This window comes from Rhinoderma darwinii, chromosome 12, assembly GCF_050947455.1.
Source record: "Rhinoderma darwinii isolate aRhiDar2 chromosome 12, aRhiDar2.hap1, whole genome shotgun sequence".
Classification (NCBI taxonomy): Eukaryota; Metazoa; Chordata; class Amphibia; order Anura; family Rhinodermatidae; genus Rhinoderma; species Rhinoderma darwinii.
Genome location: NC_134698.1, coordinates 9,021,797 through 9,043,457, shown reverse-complemented (window position 1 = coordinate 9,043,457; position 21,661 = coordinate 9,021,797). Strand labels below are relative to the sequence as shown.

Below are 21,661 nucleotides of genomic sequence, written 5' to 3'. Positions count from 1 at the left end.
GCGCCGCAGGTATCTTCTGCCTTCTTTTAATTTCAATTGGAGGTCAGAGGTGGAAACCACTTGAAGACCATCAGCCCCCACTCACAGAAAAATTACCATCAACCCCCCACTCACAGTAAAATGACCATCAGCCCACCACTCACAGAAAAATGACCATCAGCCCACCACTCAGTAAAATGACCATCAGACCCCCACTCACAGATTCCCCCTGTAGGTAGCGCCACACAGCCCCTTGTAGGTAGCGCCACACAGCCCCCTTGTGGGTAGCACCAGACAGCTTACTTGTAGGTAGCGCCACACAGCTCCTTGTGGGTAGCACCACACAGCCCCCTTGTGGGTAGCACCACGTAGCCCCTTGTAGGTAGCACCACACAGCCCCCTTGTGGGTAGCGCCAGACAGCCCCCTTGTGGGTAGCGCCACACAGCCCCCTTGTAGGTAGCGCCACACAGCCCCCTTGTAGGTAGCGCCACACAGCCCCCTTGAAAGGTAGCGCCACACAGCCCCCTTGTAGGTAGCGCCACACAGCCCCCTTGTAGGTAGCGCCACACAGCCCCCTTGTAGGTGGCGCCACACAGCCCCCTTGTAGGTGGCGCCACACAGCCCCCTTGTAGGTGGCGCCACACAGCCCCCTTGTAGGTGGCGCCACACAGCCCCCTGTAGAGTGTGCCGCACAGCCCCCTGTAGGGAGTGCCGCCCAGCCCCCTGTAGGGAGTGCCGCACAGGCCACTAATAGGAAGTGGTAGGGAGTGAAAAAAAGGATTAAAAAAGGACAACTGTGCAGGAGCACACAAAATACCCAGCTTTCCCAGCTATCAAATAAATGTGTGGAAATAAACGAAGTTATAACTTTTATTTAGTCTGAGTAAAGGATTAATACTTTTAGCTAGATTAAATAAAAGTTATATCTAAGTTTATTTCCACACTTTTTTTTTTTATACCCGGGAAAGCTGGGTATTTTGTGTGCTCCTGCACAGTTGTCCTTTGTAGGTAGTGCCACAAAGCCCACAGCCCCCCTGTAGATAGCAACCACCCCTCCTTCCAGTAAAGATAACGCCACTGTAGCTCCCTGAAGGAGCGGAATCCCCGTGTGGCCGGGGATTCCGGTCCTGGAGCGCTGCTTGATGCCTCTGTCCATATATGGACAGTGACATCAGGGAAAACTCCTGAGTTGGAATCCCCGTCCACGGCGTTGCAGACGCTATGACCGTCGATTCCACTCCAGGAGAAGCTCCTGTCGTCTATGTCCATGACGTCATTGGCTTCTCCTGGAGTGGAATCCCCGATCATAGAGTCTGCAATGCTGTGACCGGGGATTCCGCTTCAGGAGTTTCCCCTGATGTCACTGTCCATATATGGACAGAAACATCAAGCAGCGCTACAGGAGCGGAATCCCCGGCCACACGGGGATTCCGCTCCTTCAGGGAGCTACTGTGGCGCTAGTAGACAGCAGAGCAGGGAGATACCTCCCTGCTCTGCTATAGTGCCCCCCCTGTAGATAGCAACCCCCCCCCCTTCCAGTATAGATAGCGCCACTGTAGCTCCCTGAAGGAGCGGAATCCCCGTGTGGCCGGGGATTCCGGTCCTGGAGCGCTGCTTGATGCCTCTGTCCATATATGGACAGTGACATCAGGGAAAACTCCTGAAGCGGAATCCCCGGTCACAGCATTGCAGACGCTATGACCGTCGATTCCACTCCAGGAAAAGCTCCTGACGTCTGTGTCCATGACGTCATTGGCTTCTCCTGGAGTCGAATCCCCGATCATAGCGTCTGCAACGCTGTGACCGGGGATTCCGCTTCAGGAGTTTTCCCTGATGTCACTGTCCATATATGGACAGAGGCATCAAGCAGCGCTCCAGGACCGGAATCCCCGGCCACACGGGGATTCCGCTCCTTCAGGGAGCTACGGTGGCGCTATCCTGGAAGGGGGGGGGTTTGATATCTACAGGGGGGCACTATAGCAGAGCAAGGGAGGTATCTCCCTCCTCTGCTGTCTACTAGCGCCGCTGTAGCTGAAGGGAGCTACAGTGGCGCTAGTAGACAGCAGAGCAGGGAGATATCTCCCTGCTCTACTATAGTGCCGTCTCTACCGCTATAGTAGCCACAGCAGCTGCTAGCGGCGCCACCGCCCTCATGCCCGGTGTCACCGCTAGCAGCCGCCATGGCTGCTACAGCGGTAGCCACTAAGTGAAGAAGCGCCCGGGTGCGACTACAGTTAGTGTGTGTATCCCCGCTGGTAGTTGCAACGGCGCGGGGATACACACACCCGCTGGCGCCCCTCTTGCCGTGTGGCGGCTGGCGCCCTGTGCGACCGCACTGGTCGAACATAGCTAAGGCCGGCCATCATGTCACGGACACTGGGTTTGTGGACCCACTAGGCCGCTCCGCCGTAGCGGGGAGGCAGCTGACCAGGTCACAGTCTATGTGAAAGTAAGATAGCAGACAGTAATGCTTAGGTACCTGAAATAGTCCGGACGGTGACTGTAGCTTCAGCACGGATGGAGGCAGGTGCGGAAAGTGGCGCCAGACGTGGCGGGCAGTATCCGATGAGCAGATGGCACTTGACGTGGCAGATGGCACTTGACGTGGCAGATGACACTTGACGTGGCAGATGACACTTTAACACGGGTAGGCACAGGAACAATGCGGAATACAGGAACGGTAACAGGGCACGGGTAACAGCTGGAACGGGAGACACTAAGGGACCATTTGCGAGACAGACAGGGAAAGACTAACAACGCTCAGTCAAGGATCAGAAGGGCTGGGGCATTCTTATAGGGCAGGAAATCATGTGGGTTAATGAACATTGTTTTCATGTGCGCGCGCTGGCCCTTTAAGAGCGGGCGTGAGCGTGCGCGCGCACCCTACGGGACCCGGACGGAGCGGAAGTGAGCGCTGGCATCTCCTAGGAGGGAGACGGAGGCCAGCGCTCACAGATCCATGGCTGCGGGCGTCGGGAGTTGAGTGAATCCGACGTCCCGCGGCCATGGGCGCTACACATCAGTACATTTTGACTGGCCTATGGCTCTTCCATAAATGTCTTTCATCCGATCGGATTACCGCTTTAAAGGGGTGTTCCAACTATAGACCTTTATGGCAGATCCGTAGAATTTGCCATTAATATCTAATAATCAGAATACCCTTTTTTTGATTTGTACAGTGTCGGGATCCCACGTTACCGACTTATAATGCGAACCGCAGCGTTTGCAAACGGGGAGTTCTGGCGGTCTCCATTATAGTATATGGGAACATCTGAGCGCACTTCTCCTCTGTCTGATGCAGAACGGTGAATAACTGATGTACACGTTCATGGGACTGTTATGCGCTGTGCGGTCCCATGAGTCTGAGTTATGATTGATTATTTTGGGAACGTGTGTGTATATAATGATATTTTATTTTTATTTTTCAGTGTTTCTACTATTTATCCAACTCGATTTGACCAAAAGCCGAGAAGTGAAACACGCAGCTTTGTCTTCGGATATAACGTTTTGTTTTAAGCCATGTAAACCCAATAATCTATATAAGATTTATCATGGAATTGTGACGATCTACATCCCCTGTCATGCTACATACCAAATACCAGATAAATTTGAGGGCAGGATCAGCGTGAAGGAAACCACCGGATGTATCACTCTAAGCAATGTAACCGAGAAAGATGGCGGCCTTTATACTCTGGAACACAAGAACGGCAATGGGAAAAAAGAAACGTATCGCGAGATCATGTACATTCTTCATGGTAAGACTGAATATATCCCTAAATCAAAACCTTTTCTCGCTTTGCTTGGTGTAGATAAACTCTTCTTCCATGCCTGCTGTAATTCACGTCACACTCTGCATACTCTGTCAAAGTCTACACAGCTAAGTCAGCATCTCAATTGTGCAGAGATTGCTCCTCAACTACGTTGTTTGGATCAAGCTCTACAGCCTGTTGCTGCAGAACCCTGACTTATAGAGCTGACTTCTATCCCTTTTTAGTATTTGTCTAGGACCGAATCAAATTAATATTAGGCTAAGTTCACACATTGAAGATTTGCCTATGGCAAATCTGATGTGTATTTTACAAGAGGGTTCGTGCTCATTACTCCTGTTGATTATTCTTTTTTTTTTTTTCTACCCGCGCAGACAAAGCTGCAGTTTTTTTCTTTTTCCTCAGAAGCGTGTAAATGGGATATGAAACACCCTATTTACTTGCCTTGGATGTGGAATGTTAGTAGATTTGATGAGGATTTAGGCCTGGAATTTGCAACTAAATGCTCATAATATCCTGAACGTGTGAACATGGCCTAAATCTAGCAGAGACTGATGTAGGAGGCTACGTTTATGCTGTATGTAGCTTTGCAGGAGGGTGGTGGTAGGCCTTGCTGTGACTACTTACTTAGAGGAATTGGTTGAGTACAATGACATGGTCACTAATGGAAGGGAGGCCTGCTGTGACTAAATGAGAAACGAGGAGGCAACACGTATTATTTTTTATTATATGGGAAGAGGGGGCACTGCCTCCAGGGATATGTAAAGAAAAGCTCTCACATTTTTGCTTCTTAAAGGGAATATGTCATTACAAAATGATTTTCTTGTATATTCAAGATTGTTTTTTAAAACCTTCTAGGTTATTATTGGAATTAGAAAAAAAAAATAAATAGTACTAAAATCTTGCAGTTTTCACTCATCCCATTATCATCACAGGCAGGATTACACTGACCGGTAACACCTATATACAGATAACACAGGATCTACCATTCATAATAGACTGACCCTTCCTGTTCTGCAGCGATCACTTCTTAGCAGTCATCTCATTATCACAAGCAGGATTACACTGACCGGTAACACCTCTATATAGATTACACATGAACCACCATTTATAATAGACTGACCTTTCCTGATCCATAGAGATCACCTCTCAGCAGTCATCTCATTATCATCACGGCCAGGATTACACTGACCGCTAACACCTCTATATATAGATAATGCAGGGTTCACTATTCACAATAAACTGACCCTTCCTGTTCTGTAGAGATCACTTCTCAGTAGTCATCTCTTTACAATCACAGGCACTGTAATGGCAGGGGGTAGGGAGACGGACAAGTGAGCCCTAATCTACCCGCCACTCTGTCCCTGCCTACTTGCAACGACCCGCCCTAGGCGACGGGGTACAACTGGGCGGCGGTCCCTGCGCTCAGTAAGTGCACGACAAACACGACAAACATACAAAGGAACACAAGCAAGGAAAAGGGACCGTTGCCCACGGCAACACCGTGAGCAACCAGAGTGGTGAACGAGCCGAGTCAAGCCAGGAGTGTGCGAGGTACAAAACGAAAAGCAGAAGAGTAGTCGGTAAGCCAGGGTCTGTATGGAGCAGGATCAAAAATAGCAGGAGCTGTAGCTTGGCCAGGAAACCACAAGGAAAGAAACACAAGCAAGAACAAGCACCGAGGGACAGGAAGTGCAGGCTTAAATAGACCGAGGGCGGGAGCTAGCTGAGTCTGGCCAGGTTACGATAGGCTCTCCCACTCCTAAGCCTGCCAGCCTGAATGGTGGAAGCAGGAGTCAGTCTCAGGGATGTATTCTCAGGTGCTGACTGATTAGTTCTGGGAGTTAACCCCGAAGCTGTGCCTGGCAGATCCTTTACAGTACCCCCCCTTTTATGAGGGGCCACCGGACCCTTTCTAAGTGGACCTGGCTTACTGGGGAAACGCAGGTGGAACCTCCTGACCAATACCCCAGCGTGAACATCCCGGGCGGGTACCCAAGTCCTCTCCTCGGGCCCGTATCCTCTCCAATGGACCAGGTACTGGAGGGAGCCTTGGACCATCTTGCTGTCCACAATCCTGGCCACTTCGAATTCCACCCCCTCCGGGGTGAGGATGGGAACAGGAGGTCTCCTCGAGGGAGCCAAGGACGGGGAGCAGCGTTTGAGGAGGGAGGCATGAAACACGTCGTGTATCCGAAAAGACGGGTAACTCCAGCCGGAAGGAGACAGGATTGAGGACCTCAATGACCTTATACGGCCCAATAAACCGGGGAGCAAACTTCTTGGACGGAACCTTGAGACGCAAGTTCCTAGACGACAACCACACTAGATCCCTGACCATAAACAGGGGGTTAGCCTAACGTTTTTTATCAGCCTGAGTTTTTTGTACGCTCTGGGACACCTCTAGGTTTTTCTGAACCTGGGCCCAGACTGTGCACAGTTCCCGATGAACGACCTCTACCTCGGGATTGTTGGAACTACCAGGTGAAACGGAGGAGAACCGTGGATTAAACCCAAAATTACAAAAAAAAGGAGAGACCCCTGACGAGTTACTGACCCGGTTATTAAGGGAAAATTCGGCGAGGGGAATGAAAGAGACCCAATCAAATTGACAGTCAGAGACAAAACACCTTAAGTATTGTTCTAGAGATTGATTAGTCCTCTCCGTTTGGCCATTGGTTTCAGGATGGAAGGCAGAGGAGAAGGACAGATCAGTCCCCAACTTCATACAGAAGGCTCTCCAAAACAATGAAACAAATTGTACCCCTCTGTCCGAAACAATATTGACAGGGACCCCATGGAGACGCAGGATGTGTTTGACAAACAAGGTAGCCAACGTTTTGGCGTTGGGTAGTTTCTTGAGGGGCACAAAGTGGCACATCTTACTGAAGCGGTCCACCACCACCCACACCACCGACTTGCCTTGGGATGGAGGCAAATCGGTGATAAAATCCTTGGAGATATGTGTCCAAGGTCTCTGGGGAATGGGCAACGAACGCAGTAAGCCCGCTGGTCGGGACCTGGGAGTCTTGGACCTAGCACAAACCTCACAAGCGGCGACGTAGGCCTTAACGTCTTTAGGCAACCCAGGCCACCAATAATTTCTGGTAATGAGGTGTTTGGTACCCAGGGTGCCTGGATGGCCAGATAGTGCGGAGTCATGATTTTCCCTAAGTACCCTTAGCCGGAATTGCAGGGGAACAAACAGCTTGTTCTCAGGAAGGTTCCCGGGAGCTGCACCTTGATCAGCAGCAATATCAGAGACTAAATCAGAATCGATCGAGGAAATGATTATACCTGGAGGCAAAATACAAGCAGGATCTTCCTCCGAAGGAGGGCTGGCCATGAAGCTACGCGACAGTGCATCAGCCTTAATATTTTTAGACCCAGCCCTATAGGTAACCAAAAAATTGAATCTGGTAAAAAATAACGCCCATCGAGCTTGTCTCGGGTTTAGCCTCCGGGCAGATTCTAGGAAAACCAGATTCTTGTGGTCGGTAAGGACCGTTACCTGGTGCCTAGCCCCCTCCAGGAAGTGGCGCCACTCTTCAAATGCCCATTTAATGGCTAAGAGTTCGCGGTTGCCAATATCATAGTTACTTTCAGTTGGCGAACACTTCCTGGAGAAGTAGGCACAGGGGCGGAGATGGGTGAGGGACCTGGTACCCTGGGACAAGACAGCCCCCACTCCCACCTCAGATGCATCAACTTCCACTATAAATGGCTCCATTTGGTTGGGCTGAACCAGCACCGGGGCCGAGACAAAGCACTTCTTAAGGACCTCAAAAGCCTGGACAGCCTCAGGAGGCCAGTGGAGGAGATCAGCACCTTTGCGAGTGAGGTCCGTAAGGGGCTTAGCGATGACCGAGAAGTTAGCAATAAATCTCCTGTAATAATTAGCGAACCCCAAAAAACACTAACGCCTTCAGGGTGGCAGGTTGGACCCATTCCGCCACAGCCTGAACCTTGGCGGGGTCCATGCGAAATTCATGAGGAGTGAGGATTTGACCCAAAAATGGAATCTCCTGTACCCCAAACACACATTTTTCGGTTTTGGCAAACAGTTTATTTTCCCAAAGGACCTGGAGCACCTTCCTGACATGCTCAATGTGGGAGGACCAGTCCTTGGAAAACACCAGTATGTCATCAAGGTACACTACCAGAAAAATCCCCAGGTAATTTCTCAAAATCTCATTTATGAAATTCTGGAAGACCGCAGGGGCATTACACAACCCAAAGGGCATGACGAGGTATTCGAAATGGCCTTCGGGCGTGTTAAACGCAGTCTTCCACTCATCCCCCTCTTTGATGCGAATAAGGTTATACGCCCCCCGTAGATCCAAGTTAGAAAACCATTGGGCCCCCTCAACCTGATTAAAGAGATCAGGAATCAAAGGAAGGGGATACTGGTTCCTTACCGTGACCTTATTCAGGCTACGGTAGTCAATGCATGGCCTAAGACCACCATCCTTCTTCCCTACGAAGAAGAAGCCAGCACCTACCGGAGAAGAAGAGGGACGAATGTAACCCTTGGCCAGGGATTCCTGGATATACACTCTCATAGCTTCACGTTCGGGACAAGAAAGATTAAATATCCTACCCTTAGGAAGCTTAGCTCCTGGTACCAATTCGATAGCGCAATCGTATTCTCTATGAGGAGGTAACACTTCGGAGGCCTCCCTAGAGAAAACATCAGCGAAGTCCTGAACAAACTCGGGTAGCGTATTCGCCTCCTTAGGGGGAGAAATAGAATTAACAGAAAAACATGACGTACAACATTCATTACCCCATTTGGTTAGCTCCCCAGTATTCCAGTCAAACGTAGGATTATGCAACTGCAACCAGGGAAGACCTAGAACAAAATCGTACGATAATCCCTGCATCAACGGTACAGAGCATTGCTCCAAATGCATGGAGCCAACAAGGAGTTCAAAAACAGGGGTATGCTGTGTAAAATAACCATTAGCAAGAGGAGTGGAGTCGATACCCACTACCGGGACAGGTTTAGGCAAATCAATCAGAGGCATAGCAAGGGACAAAGCAAATTCCACAGACATGATATTAGTAGAGGACCCTGAATCCACGAAGGCACTGCCGGTAGCAGACCTACCACCAAAAGAGACCTGAAAGGGAAGCAAGATCTTAGTACGTTTCATATTTACGGGAAATACCTGTGCGCCCAAGTGACCTCCCCGATGATCACTTAGACGCGGAAGTTCTCTGGCTGCAATCTTACGCTTAGGACAGTTGTTCACTTGATGCTTGTCATCCCCACAGTAGAAGCAGAGACCATTCTTCCTGCGGAATTCTCTACGTTGTTGGGGGGACACGGAGGCCCCGAGTTGCATAGGTATCTCTGAATCTTTCGGGGAGGAACGAAGCAACGGAGCTTCGGGAGGCATCATGGGGGAGTCGGAGGAGAAAACACAAACGTTCACGTTGTCGTTCCCTGAGACGTCGGTCAAGTCGTATCGCTAAAGCCATAACCTGGTCTAGGGAGTCAGAAGAGGGATAGCTAACTAGCAGGTCTTTCAGGGCATTCGACAGACCCAACCTAAACTGGCACCTTAAGGCAGGGTCATTCCACCGAGAAGCTACGCACCACTTCCGAAAGTCAGAGCAATACTCCTCAACAGGTCTCTTACCCTGACCTAAGGTCACCAGCTGACTCTCGGCAAAGGCAGTCCTGTCAGTCTCGTCATAAATAAGTCCGAGAGCAGAAAAGAAACCATCAACGGAGGAAAGTTCAGGGGCGTCAGGAGCCAAGGAGAAGGCCCACTCTTGGGGCCCTTCCTGGAGCCGGGACATAATTATACCCACCCGCTGGCTCTCAGAACCTGAGGAATGAGGCTTTAAACGAAAGTAAAGCCTACAACTCTCCCGAAAGGAGAGAAAAGCCCTCCGGTCCCCTGAGAACCGGTCGGGCAACTTGAGGTGGGGTTCAAGAGGTGCGGTGAGGGGAACTACCAGGGTAGCATCAGGCTGGTTGACCCTCTGAGCCAGGGCCTGGACCTGTAGGGAGAGACCCTGCATTTGCTGAGCCAGGGTCTCACGGGGATCCATAGTGGTGACGGGGACCAGGGGTAGACTAGGTATGGGCTTGTTATTATGTAATGGCAGGGGGTAGGGAGACGGACAAGTGAGCCCTAATCTACCCGCCACTCTGTCCCTGCCTACTTGCAACGACCCGCCCTAGGCGACGGGGTACAACTGGGCGGCGGTCCCTGCGCTCAGTAAGTGCACGACAAACACGACAAACATACAAAGGAACACAAGCAAGGAAAAGGGACCGTTGCCCACGGCAACACCGTGAGCAACCAGAGTGGTGAACGAGCCGAGTCAAGCCAGGAGTGTGCGAGGTACAAAACGAAAAGCAGAAGAGTAGTCGGTAAGCCAGGGTCTGTATGGAGCAGGATCAAAAATAGCAGGAGCTGTAGCTGGGCCAGGAAACCACAAGGAAAGAAACACAAGCAATAACAAGCACCGAGGGACAGGAAGTGCAGGCTTAAATAGACCGAGGGCGGGAGCTAGCTGAGTCTGGCCAGGTTACGATAGGCTCTCCCACTCCTAAGCCTGCCAGCCTGAATGGTGGAAGCAGGAGTCAGTCTCAGGGATGTATTCTCAGGTGCTGACTGATTAGTTCTGGGAGTTAACCCCGAAGCTGTGCCTGGCAGATCCTTTACAGGCACGATTACTTATCACACAGTTTTGTGTTTGATATGGATAAAAAGTAACAAAAATAATATTTTTTTTACACCTTCTATATGGAGTTCTGACTTATCTCTTTATCTACAATTTTTATGCGGTAAGGGGTTTTACCTCGGGGTCTGGCACCCATCCCTTACGTAATCTCCTAAAAGAGTTGCCTAGTAGTATCTACTAGGCAGGATTACAACATCCGGTAATACCTCTATATAGAGAACACAGGATCCACTATTGTCAATAGGCGATGGACACCGCTCCCCTCCGTGCGCAATGACCTCTGCACAGAGCATGCCCATAACAGTCTTCCTTAGAAGTCAATGGGTCACCTCCTGTTCACCGGATCCTATGGTCCATTTGACTGCTGTAAAGCACATTTCTAAATGCTGTTAACAGCTGTTCATGTAAGATGGGTGCCCCCATATTCATGTACAGAAAATATAATTTAAAAAAATCACAATAAAAAAAACTGGTAGAAAAAGTGTTTCACTATCTGGTTTTAATTAGTAAAAACATTATAGGTGATACATTTCCTTTAACTGGGTGGTTTGGACTCTACAGCGGGTTGTTGCTGCCTCTTAACCTTGTCTCAGGTTTGTCCATGAATGATTTCAGATGTCGATCCATCAATGAAATAAAACTAAAAAAACGTTCTCCTCCCTCTAGAACAAGTCTGGATCCATGAACTATTCCGTAACGTCACTAATAGGACTATATCCCTCACTGTGGTCTGTCCTGGAGAACCGGACACCATCATCTGGAGATGGGGTGGAGGAGACCTGCCTGACTGGAATTGGCTGAGTGGTGATAATCGGTCAATCACAGTCCCTGATGATGTCACCGGGATGATCACGGTTCACGTCTCTAATCGAGTCAGTACGGACAGTAAGAATATTACCCTAATAAAAGGTAAGGCCCCGGATTAAATCAATACAGTGTAAACAACGGTGCCATAAAAATCCTCGGTCATAAATGTAACGTAATGCTGAATTTGCAGATGTTTTGGATTATCCAACGTAAGACCTTTCAGCAAGGCCAAAATACAAAAAAATAATGATCAGCAACGATCACCCCTGTCCCAGCCTATCCATTGTATCGAATGTTGAACCCAAAAATCTCAATGACCCCTGATTTGTGTGTGCTGTTGTGACTCAATGTCTGTCTCTCTGTTTAGCGACTAACGGGCAATCTAAAAGGACCTGAACACTTGCCGATCGACGATATAGCACGTCGATCAGATTACCACATTTATATGGTGCAATTATTGTGAGCCGACGACAAATTGTGATTGAACGAGTTCTCCTTCATCTGATGTGTTTACATGGGGCAATTATCAGCAACTAACAATTGTTAACTGATCACAATTGCCTGTAACACTTTTTATTGGCCAGCTGACATTTCAGGCTTCCTCCGCTTCTTCCTTTCGGACCCTGCCGCGGCCTGGAGGTTGTGTATGGTCTTTTCTACTTCTCCAGCCAGGATCTTTTAGTCAACTGGCCTTCATCATAGCGAGCCAGCTCCCATAGACTAGAATGGAGAGCGCTGTGGACATGGAATCCCCACCTATCACACATTTATGAAAACCCCTCTATGTTGACATAAAAACTTTTCTGAATGTTAAAAGTATCCATGGCCCTGAAATATAAAAATGGCATTAAGATTTTTGGCTATGCATCTTATTATTAAAGGGTAACTAAACGCTTGACAAACTAGTGACACGTCAGACGTTTTGATTGGTGGGGGTCCGAGCACTGAGACCCCACTGATCGCTAAAATGAAGCGACAGAAGCATACGTGTGAGCGCTCAGCTGTTTCGGGTCTGTTCTGTTTTTTCCGGAAATCAATGTATCGGTGTATGGGCTCAATAGAAAGTCTATGAGTGGTTCCCTTTAAAGGTCTTTCTGACATGTCCGTTTCGGTTTCCTCCCTAGATCTCAATGGAAAATCTGGTCATTTGGGTCGCACAATGTTTCGGAATATGACCAGAGTGATATGGGGCCCAGGTGGAGGACGGCCCGGTAATCAGACGCTCAGTCTCCCGAGAAACATCACTAGCATATTTCTCATGAACTTCTCAGGTAACAATGTGATGTATGTGATATTCCTGGTCATCGGTGTCAGACTTTTTTTAGTTCAAGGTATTACTGGGAGCATGACGCCTGACTAATGGTGGGCTGTAAGAATTACGCTACTTTTGCAACCATTTTTTTGTTTTTTTAATTGAGCCTTTAAAGAGGCTCTGTCACCAGATTATAAGTGCTCTATCACCTACATAGTCTGATCGGCGCTGGAATGTAGATAACAGCAGTGGTTTTTATTTTCAAAAACGATAATTTTTTTAGCAAGTTATGAGCAATTTTAGATTTATGCTAATGAGTTTCTCAATGGACAACTGGGCGTGTTTTACTTTTTACCAACTGGGTGTTGTACAGAGGCGTGTATGACGCTGACCAATCAGTGACCAATCAGTGTCCTGCACTTCTCTTCATTCACAGTGTGATTGTGCAGTGAAAGATGCTGGGCTGGAACAATGAGAAGTGTATGACGCTGATTGGTCAATGATTGGTCAGCATCATACACTCCTCTGTACAACACCCAGTTGGTAAAAAGTAAAACACGCCCAGTTGTCCATTGAGAAACTCATTAGCATAAATCTAAACTAGCTCATAACTTGCTCAAAATTGATCGTTTTTCAAAATAAAAACCACTGCTGTTATCTATATTACAGCGCCGATCAGATTATGTAGGAGATAGGGCGCTTATAATCTGGTGACAGAGACTCTTTAAATATCTTACCATTTTGTGTATACAGCTCTTATGCAAACCTATGTGTCTCCATGGTTACAGACTACAAACAAATCCTGCGTGTAGTCTGATCCTGCAGTGTGTTACACTCCATTGGGCCCCTTTTTCTTTTTAGCAACCTACAGTGGGGGGATTTCATCAATCGATTTGTGACGGTTTTCTGGCAAAGGAAAGTCGCAGATTTTGGCGTAAACTATAGTTGCGCTAAAATTTGCGCCAATTTTCTTGTCTCACCACTTGTGAAACTAAAAGCCATAACTAAGGACGCAGTTCGCGTCTGAAACGCGTAGGCACCGCCTATATCTTCAATTAGCCATTGTACTTTGGAAAACGCCTATTGTCAATTTTAAACTACCTTTTCTTTTGGAATAAAACTTGGAAGAAGTTCCCGATTTTAACAGACACATTGGTCTCAGCGCTGGATCCATCCTTTATCTTTCTGTTTTAATTACACCTATCTAGTGGTGTTGGGGGTCAAAAAGTTGTTAGTCTTCCATTTTTTTTTTCTGCGAATGCAGATTTATTTATTTTTTCAATACCCAGCATGTTAAAATGGATTGAATGTATTGATACTGGTTTTAGCCAATAGAGGTCAATGGGTTTATTTTTTTAAAATGCATGTTCCTTTTTGCATAGTTTACGTGTTCTTATTTGTTCCTGCTTTCCAAAAAAATGGTTAATCCCTCAACAAAAAAAGTAACAAATAAGGATGAAAAATGGACGACTCAGAAAATATGGAACCAAAAAAAGATACAATACAGGAACAAATTGGAAAATAAAACAGACCCGTATTGCATATCCATATTTTGATTTGTCTTTTCATACGTATTTGTGAAGGTGCCTTGTGAGGAAACAGTGGCTGTCTGTGCCTCAGAGTTGACTTGACTCAATCGAGCTTCTGAGGGGTTTCTTGTTCAAAGAATGCAGCCTTAGGCCTCCTTCACACTTGGGTATGAAAATGCAGATTACCAGCTATGGTCTGTCACCAGCTGCAGTCACACATTATCAGTAGTGCAGGTCTATATCACCAGCTGCAGTCACACATTATCAGAGGTGCAGGGTCTATGTCACCAGCTGCAGTCACATATTATCAGAGGTGCAGGTCTATGTCACCAGCTGCAGTCACATATTATTAGAGGTGCAGGGTCTATGTCACCAGCTGCAGTCACACATTATCAGAGGTGCAGGGTCTATGTCACCAGCTGCAGTCACATATTATCAGAGGTGCAGGTCTATATCACCAGCTGCAGTCACATATTATCAGAGGTGCAGGTCTATATCACCAGCTGCAGTCACACATTATCAGTGGTGCAGGTCTATATCACCAGCTGCAGTCACACATTATCAGAGGTGCAGGGTCTATGTCACCAGCTGCAGTCATACATTATCAGAGGTGCAGGGTATGTGTCACCAGCTGCAGTCACACATTATCAGTGGTGCAGGTCTATATCACCAGCTGCAGTCACATATTATCAGAGGTGCAGGGTCTATGTCACCAGCTGCAGTCATACATTATCAGAGGTGCAGGGTCTATGTCACCAGCTGCAGTCATACATTATCAGAGGTGCAGGGTATGTGTCACCAGCTGCAGTCACACATTATCAGTGGTGCAGGTCTATATCACCAGCTGCAGTCACATATTATCAGAGGTGCAGGGTCTATGTCACCAGCTGCAGTCACATATTATCAGAGGTGCAGGTCTGTCACCAGCTGCAGTCACATATTATCAGAGGTGCAGGTCTATGTCACCAGCTGCAGTCACATATTATCAGAGGTGCAGGTCTATGTCACCAGCTGCAGTCACATATTATCAGAGGTGCAGGTCTATGTCACCAGCTGCAGTCATACATTATCAGAGGTGCAGGTCTATGTCACCAGCTGCAGTCACATATTATCAGAGGTGCAGGTCTATATCACCAGCTGCAGTCACATATTATTAGAGGTGCAGGGTCTGTGTCACCAGCTGCAGTCATACATTATCAGAGGTGCAGGGCCTGTGTCACCAGCTGCAGTCACATATTATCAGTGGTGCAGGGTCTATATCACCAGCTGCAGTCATACATTATCAGAGGTGCAGGGTATGTGTCACCAGCTGCAGTCACATATTATCAGAGGTGCAGGTCTATGTCACCAGCTGCAGTCACACATTATCAGAGGTGCAGGGCCTGTGTCACCAGCTGCAGTCACATATCACAGTTTTGTGCGGTTGTTCATACCAGTGGAGGTCTGTACTCTGCAGTTATGGAGTCAGCAGAGCGTTGGCGACTTTTCTGCACTTGCTCCTCAGCACTCGGCCCCCCCGCTCTGTAACTTTACGTGGTCTGCACTTCGTGGCTGAGTTGCGGCGGTTCCTTCCACTTACAATAATATCACTCACAGGTGATGGTGGAAAATCTAGGTGGGAAGACATTTCCGGGACGGACTTGTTACAACGGTGGCGTCCTATTACAGGACTGCGCTGGAATCCAGTGATCTCTTTACAACGACCCGTCCTATCACTAATGTCTGTAAAGTGACTGCAGGGCGAGTGCCAGATGTTATACACCTGGGGGGATGGGACTGAAGGAAACACCTGAACTCAATGATGAGGAGGGGGCAAATACTTTTCTCCATATAATGTATATTCCAAAATTCATTTATACAGAATTTTAGATCAATGCGATCAGTACACTCTAAATATGGGGAGAAATCCTCTCCAAACAACCAATAATAGACAGACATAATTGTGACATTTTGTTGTATTATCTGTGTGTGCGGAGGACGGATGTGAGACGCAGGATATATTATGATATTACATTGATATGACGTCATGATTGTATCGTCTATTACTTGCTTTGCTGCTGTCAATAATAGTAGTTTTCTCTCTGCCGCAGCTGTTCCTTCACTGATGATCACGTAAGATATTTTTACATTACATTTTGTGCTGTTTTGTGCACTTGGTGTGTGTTTTTTTTTGTCTTTGTTTCTTTTGTCACTAAAATATATGTATGTAAAATGCACTTCTTTGGCCTAAATCTGCACATATACCTCTCTCCTATTACAATATTCTGTGGTTTACCTGACATGTGCCACCTGTCTGCAGAACATATCACTTTGGGAGCAGGTCTAGGTTTTGCACCTTGTCTGTATTTTTCTTATGTCATGATATATAACAATCTCGTGATATCTAGCTCCGTATTATTGCTGCTGTTCAGAAATTGTGACCTTGAAGATGCCTGGTGACCGATCCCCAATACATTCGCTAACATTCACTCTTAAAGGGGTATTCCGGTTACAAGTTGCCCCCTATCTGTAGGGTAAAGGGTAACTTTCTGACAGCTCGGTTCCCCACCATTTGAGAACGGGGACCCCGAACCACTCGTTTGAACCGAGCGGCAGGTCGCTCATCCGCATTCATTCTCTATGGGAGCGCCGGAGATGGCCGAGTGCAGTGTTCTGCTTTTTCCGGCGCTGCCATAGAGAATGACTGCGGATGAACGACCTGCCGCTCGGTTCAAACGAGGTGTTTGGGGTCCCCATTCTAGTAAACGAGCCCTCTGACACCCAATTTACCACTTAACCTACGGATAGGGGGTAACTTGTTGCAACCGGAATACCCCTTTAATTGTGCCACATATCGGAGTCTATTATGCGCTGTCTTTTTAAATGAGTAGTAGATGCATGAAGCGGGTTGGTGTATTTTATGTTTATTGGTTTGTGCTCTTCTCCGGTCACGCTGGTTATTTTATCCGTACGATGGGATGTGAATGAACTTATCTTTGTTTTACAGAAATAACAGATGAACCTCCGTTTGGAAGTCGTATATACTTTGGCGTTCTCGGGGGCATATTGGTTCTTTGTATGATTGTGGCACTTGTGGTAAGTTGATCTGCTACAACTTTTAGGTTCTAGTCTTGTAATGGTTTCGGCTTCTGTAAAGTACCCACAATTGCAATGAAATAGAATTAATTTATTCCAATCTAGTATTCCGTCACACTGTGTCAGCCCCTCAGGTCACTGGAGGCTGTACAGTAACCGGCAGTCATCTTTTTCCTGATGTTGGTTACCGTTTCCCTCCCCAAACGAGTGCTGCGCCCCAAAATTGCACCTAGGATAAAGAGACTTTATTTGGAAAATTTAATGCACTGCAAAGATTTAGGCTCTAGGGTTATTTATGTGTAAACTAAAAATTCAGTGTAGTCCCTGCAGTATGTGAGGACTGTCGCTAATATGCAGCCCGGTCCCCCGTCGCGCTGATTTGGGATTTTTATAGCGCTGCCGGGGGACCGGAAGTCTAGTGGCACAGCCTTCTTTGATAAAGATACGGCTCTTCGTCATGTGACTGGCCCCGCTGTACTCTTATGTACTCCCTGTATTACTGCTTATACACGGCTACAGCGGGGCCAGTCACATGACGAAGGGTCGTATCGCCCTCAATGAAGGCTGTGCCACTAGACTTCCGGTCCCCCGGCAGTGCTATATAAACCTATGAAAATCTCAGAATCAGTGCGACGGGGGACCGGACTGCATATTAGCGAGTGAACCACATACTGCAGGGACTACACCGCTAATCATTTTTAAGTCTCCATTTAACCCCTTTAACATTGTAGCATCGGCAAGCGTTTCAAGTCATGACGTAATACATCTGTCCTTTGCAGTATAATAATTCGGCCCTGTTCACACTAGGAAACCGTGTTGGAATCCGCGTCAAAAAAGGTCAGAAACCGCCTTGCATTTGATTGCGTGGGCACAGACGAGCTGGGCCTGCGCGATCGCTGCGGGAGCCTGGCTGTGACTGATAGCAGGCCGCTCGCCGCAACAGCCGTTTAACCCTTTAAATACTGCGATCAATAGCGACTGCGGCATTGAAGTGGTTTGACAAAGGGAGGGGGCTCATTGACGGGTTGCCATGGCACCTGGGGCCCTAACAAAGCCCCCAGGCCTGCCATGACTGTATTCCTATTAGGCCAGTGTACCAAAGCATTATATAAGCCATAATAAAAAAAAATAATCTCATTGTAAAGTCCAATAGTGGGACTAAAAAAATACCCATTAGATGATCGGCCATTACCGGCCACCTTCATACTACTTACATCCGAGGGTTTGTTACAATTATATCAAGTCTAGACAATCCACTGCACACTGGGCTAGAATGTATTTCCTACACTGATACGTTGTAACAAAATATCAGATTTGCGCAGTCATATTTCACTTATAGAGGATCGTCCAGACTAGATTCCATTGTTGCAGACCCCTTAGTATTCAATCTGTATGGGGTTTTATCCTTTTTCAGACAGGATTGTTTCCATTCATTGACAGCAATCAGAGATTTTAAAGAAATGAGAAATTAAAACACAACGTTTATTTTATAATTATAGGCTAAATCTGATATTGTCCCCTAGTCCTTGTGTATAAGGTGATATGGGAGCTCATTCTGTGTAATTGCTCCTTTGCTACGTCTCTTTATATTATTTTATCACTTGAAGATGCTGCCGGATATCATCGTAAACTAGTTTTACGTTATCATGATTGTCTCTTTTTTTATTTTTTTATTATTAGATGGTCATAACGTACAGACAAAAGCGGATGAAGAGGCAGAACATCCGAGAATCTGTGGCTACAAGGAGACCTTCATAGCAGTGACTGGTTTGACCTGATATGCAATAATGGACACTTGGTTTAAAGCGTGTGAAAAGCCTCCGATTTTTCCAAAAAGGCAACTCCATATCCGTATGCACCGGCCACTAGAAAAACGGCCGCATGAATACACCCATAGAAATTCATTGCTCTGAAAACGGATGGATTACAGCCGTATTATACGTTTGTGTGAATAAGCCCTAACACCTAGTCCCCGTCCCCCTCCCGCCATTGGACAGTTAGATAATTATTTTATAGGTGATGTGGGGGGAATGAATGGCGCACGGCTGAGGTCAAAAGATGCAACACATTTATTAAGAAGCTTTTGCCTCTTAATAAATGTGTCCAAGTCTTTACTTTTTTTTTTTCAGCTCATTTTTTCTTTATGATAATATCGTTTTACTTTAAAATAGATTTATAAAATAAACCTAAAGCACTCCAGGAACACTTGAATTTTTTGATTTAAATATTTTTATTTTTCATTCCAAATAGTATCTTAGAACAATATTTTAGAGCAAGCGATAACAAGTGTGTGTGTGTGTGTATATTTTTTTTTTTATTGGCCTCCGTTCCTTTCCAAATTAGTCCAATTGCTTCTTATACACTATTTGTATCTTTGCACTTTATGTATTTGTATGACTTGTTTGACTAAGGCTTCCATAGATATTCAGTGAATGGACTTTTGTGTTTCTTTGCCGAATTTGCATCAATTTCTTCTTACTGGAAAACCCCTTTAACGCTGTATACAGTCAGCTCCCTCTGGTGGTGGCATCAGGAAGCTAGCATGTAATATCTCTATACACTATTCCTGTGAATTAAATTATCTGAATTTTGGTTACAGTCTAAATATTTCAAGTGATGTAGCACGATCATTCTCTTTAGGGGTTCTCTTTATTCATAGGCAATGTTTTTAATTCTCTGTTTGTATTTACATGTAACTTTAAACATGTCGATCTGTCAGATCTTTACAATCATGTTGTTTTTATGGAAAACTCAAATAAACTATTGAATTTAAATTATATGAATTTTTTTTTCTTTAATTTAAAGGGAAATCTGCCCCATTATGTTCAAAATGTAATGTATGATGATGTCAAATATGTGGATGTTTTATGTAGTTTAATTTGCTTCAATCATGCAACAAATCTGTAGCAAAATTTGCACATTTGAGGGTATGTTCACACGGGCTAGTTTCAGCTGTCTTTTCGTGGCCGTAAACGTCGCGAAAAACGGCTGGAAAATCGGAAGCAGAAAGCCTACAAACATCTGACCATTGATTTCAATGGGAAATACGGCGTTCTGTTCCAACGGGGTGTTTTTTTACGCCACATTTTCAAAACATGGCACGTAAAAAGAAGTGCATGTCACTTCTTGAGACGTTTTTAATCTACTCAATAGAAAAACGGCCCTAAAAAACGCAGTGAAAAACGCTTGTTTGATTAAAAAAACGGCTGAAAATCAGGAGCGGTTTTCCTTTGACAACAGCTCAGTGTTTTCAGCTGTTTTTTGTTAACCGTGTGAACATAGCCTAAGGGTTTGTCCAGATGAGGCAGATTTAGCAGCGGACTTGCCGTGTAAACCTGCTGCTTCTTCTTTGCTACAGACTGTGGAATGCAGTTTGCACACGGTTGTTTTCCCACAACGCCTGCAGTAAGTTAACTAAAAAGCTATAGAAAATAATGTCTGCTACGGATTTCCACTATGGTCTGTCCACAGCGAATTCTGCTGCAAACCTGCAACTATCTCACCCCAGTGCTGGATTCTCAGCTACACTAATCATTACTGCTGTATAATCTCCTCCAAGTTGCTGCTGCTTCTATATATATCTATATACAGCAATGTATTTGTATTTATTTAGATTGAGTTTTTAATGTGACAGCCGCTTCCTCGTTGATCCACTAACTCCATGGCTTTTGGTGCCATTTAAGTGTTAATATTTGCCTGTTACTTCGATGTGTTACTATACTTATGGCGAGACAGTTAGCGCCACTCATGCGTATATCTACTTGTATCAAATAAAATATTTTGACCTCCCGGAAGTCTTCAGAAAGAAGTGCCGCCAAAAAAAAAAGATCCATCCTCTCCTTGATTTCTGAGAAAAAAAACGAAACTAAAATGACATTTAAAAGGTCGGCAACACTAAGAATCCATTTAGATGTAGGGATGCATCAAAACTGCGATACTGTTTCGATACTGTTCATCCCCAAACGGTTCGATACTGTTATTTCCTGTATTTCGATACTTCGCTGCGCGGCCGCACAGCTCAGTATAGTAACACATGAATGTATGGGAGCGGGGCTGCGGCTGTGTAATACAGTCATTGCCCCGCTCCAGACAACAAGTGCGCGCGCCGTCAGCATGAGGTGATGCGGCCAGCGCTACACTAATGAGCGGCGACACTGAAGACAACATGGCGGGCGCACTGCAAAACACCCCCATGTTCTGTCCTCAGTGCCCGAACCGCCGCTCATTAATGCCGCGCGGCCGCATCCCCTCATGTTGACCACGCGCGCACTTCCTGTCAGGAGCGGGGCAATGACTGTATTACACAGCCGCAGCCCCGCTCTATAATGGCGGAGATCAGAGAAACCTTTCATCTCCGCCGCTATTCCCGTGAATGCTGCGATCAAAGCGGACTGCAGCATTCAAGAGGAAAGTGAGAAGAGGGGATGCCCCTTGGATTGCGTCACAGGGAATTCCTCTGACGCGATTGAGGGACATACCATATATGGGCAGACAGCCCAGGGTCCATTGAAGGACCCCAGGGCTGTCTGACCATATTTCCTGTTAGGGC

At 46.6% G+C, this 21,661-nt stretch overlaps 1 protein-coding gene across 2 annotated transcripts in view; it reads left to right on the top strand.

Annotated features, from left to right (window-relative positions):
- LOC142665240 (uncharacterized) overlaps nucleotides 1-19,867 on the top strand; it is a 39,072-nt gene extending 19,205 nt beyond the window's left edge. Inside the window, exons 2-6 of one of the 2 annotated variants that reach the window (XM_075844869.1) lie at nucleotides 3,409-3,735; nucleotides 11,116-11,358; nucleotides 12,381-12,527; nucleotides 17,024-17,112; nucleotides 18,793-19,867. In XM_075844869.1, coding sequence (XP_075700984.1) covers nucleotides 3,409-3,735; nucleotides 11,116-11,358; nucleotides 12,381-12,527; nucleotides 17,024-17,112; nucleotides 18,793-18,870 — 884 coding nt within the window. In that variant the 3' untranslated portion in view covers nucleotides 18,871-19,867. Of the gene's footprint in view, nucleotides 1-3,408; nucleotides 3,736-11,115; nucleotides 11,359-12,380; nucleotides 12,528-16,127; nucleotides 16,150-17,023; nucleotides 17,113-18,792 lie in introns of those variants that run through there. The other variant, XM_075844870.1, reaches the window with a different exon arrangement.
- The last annotated feature ends 1,794 nt before the right edge of the window (nucleotides 19,868-21,661 follow it).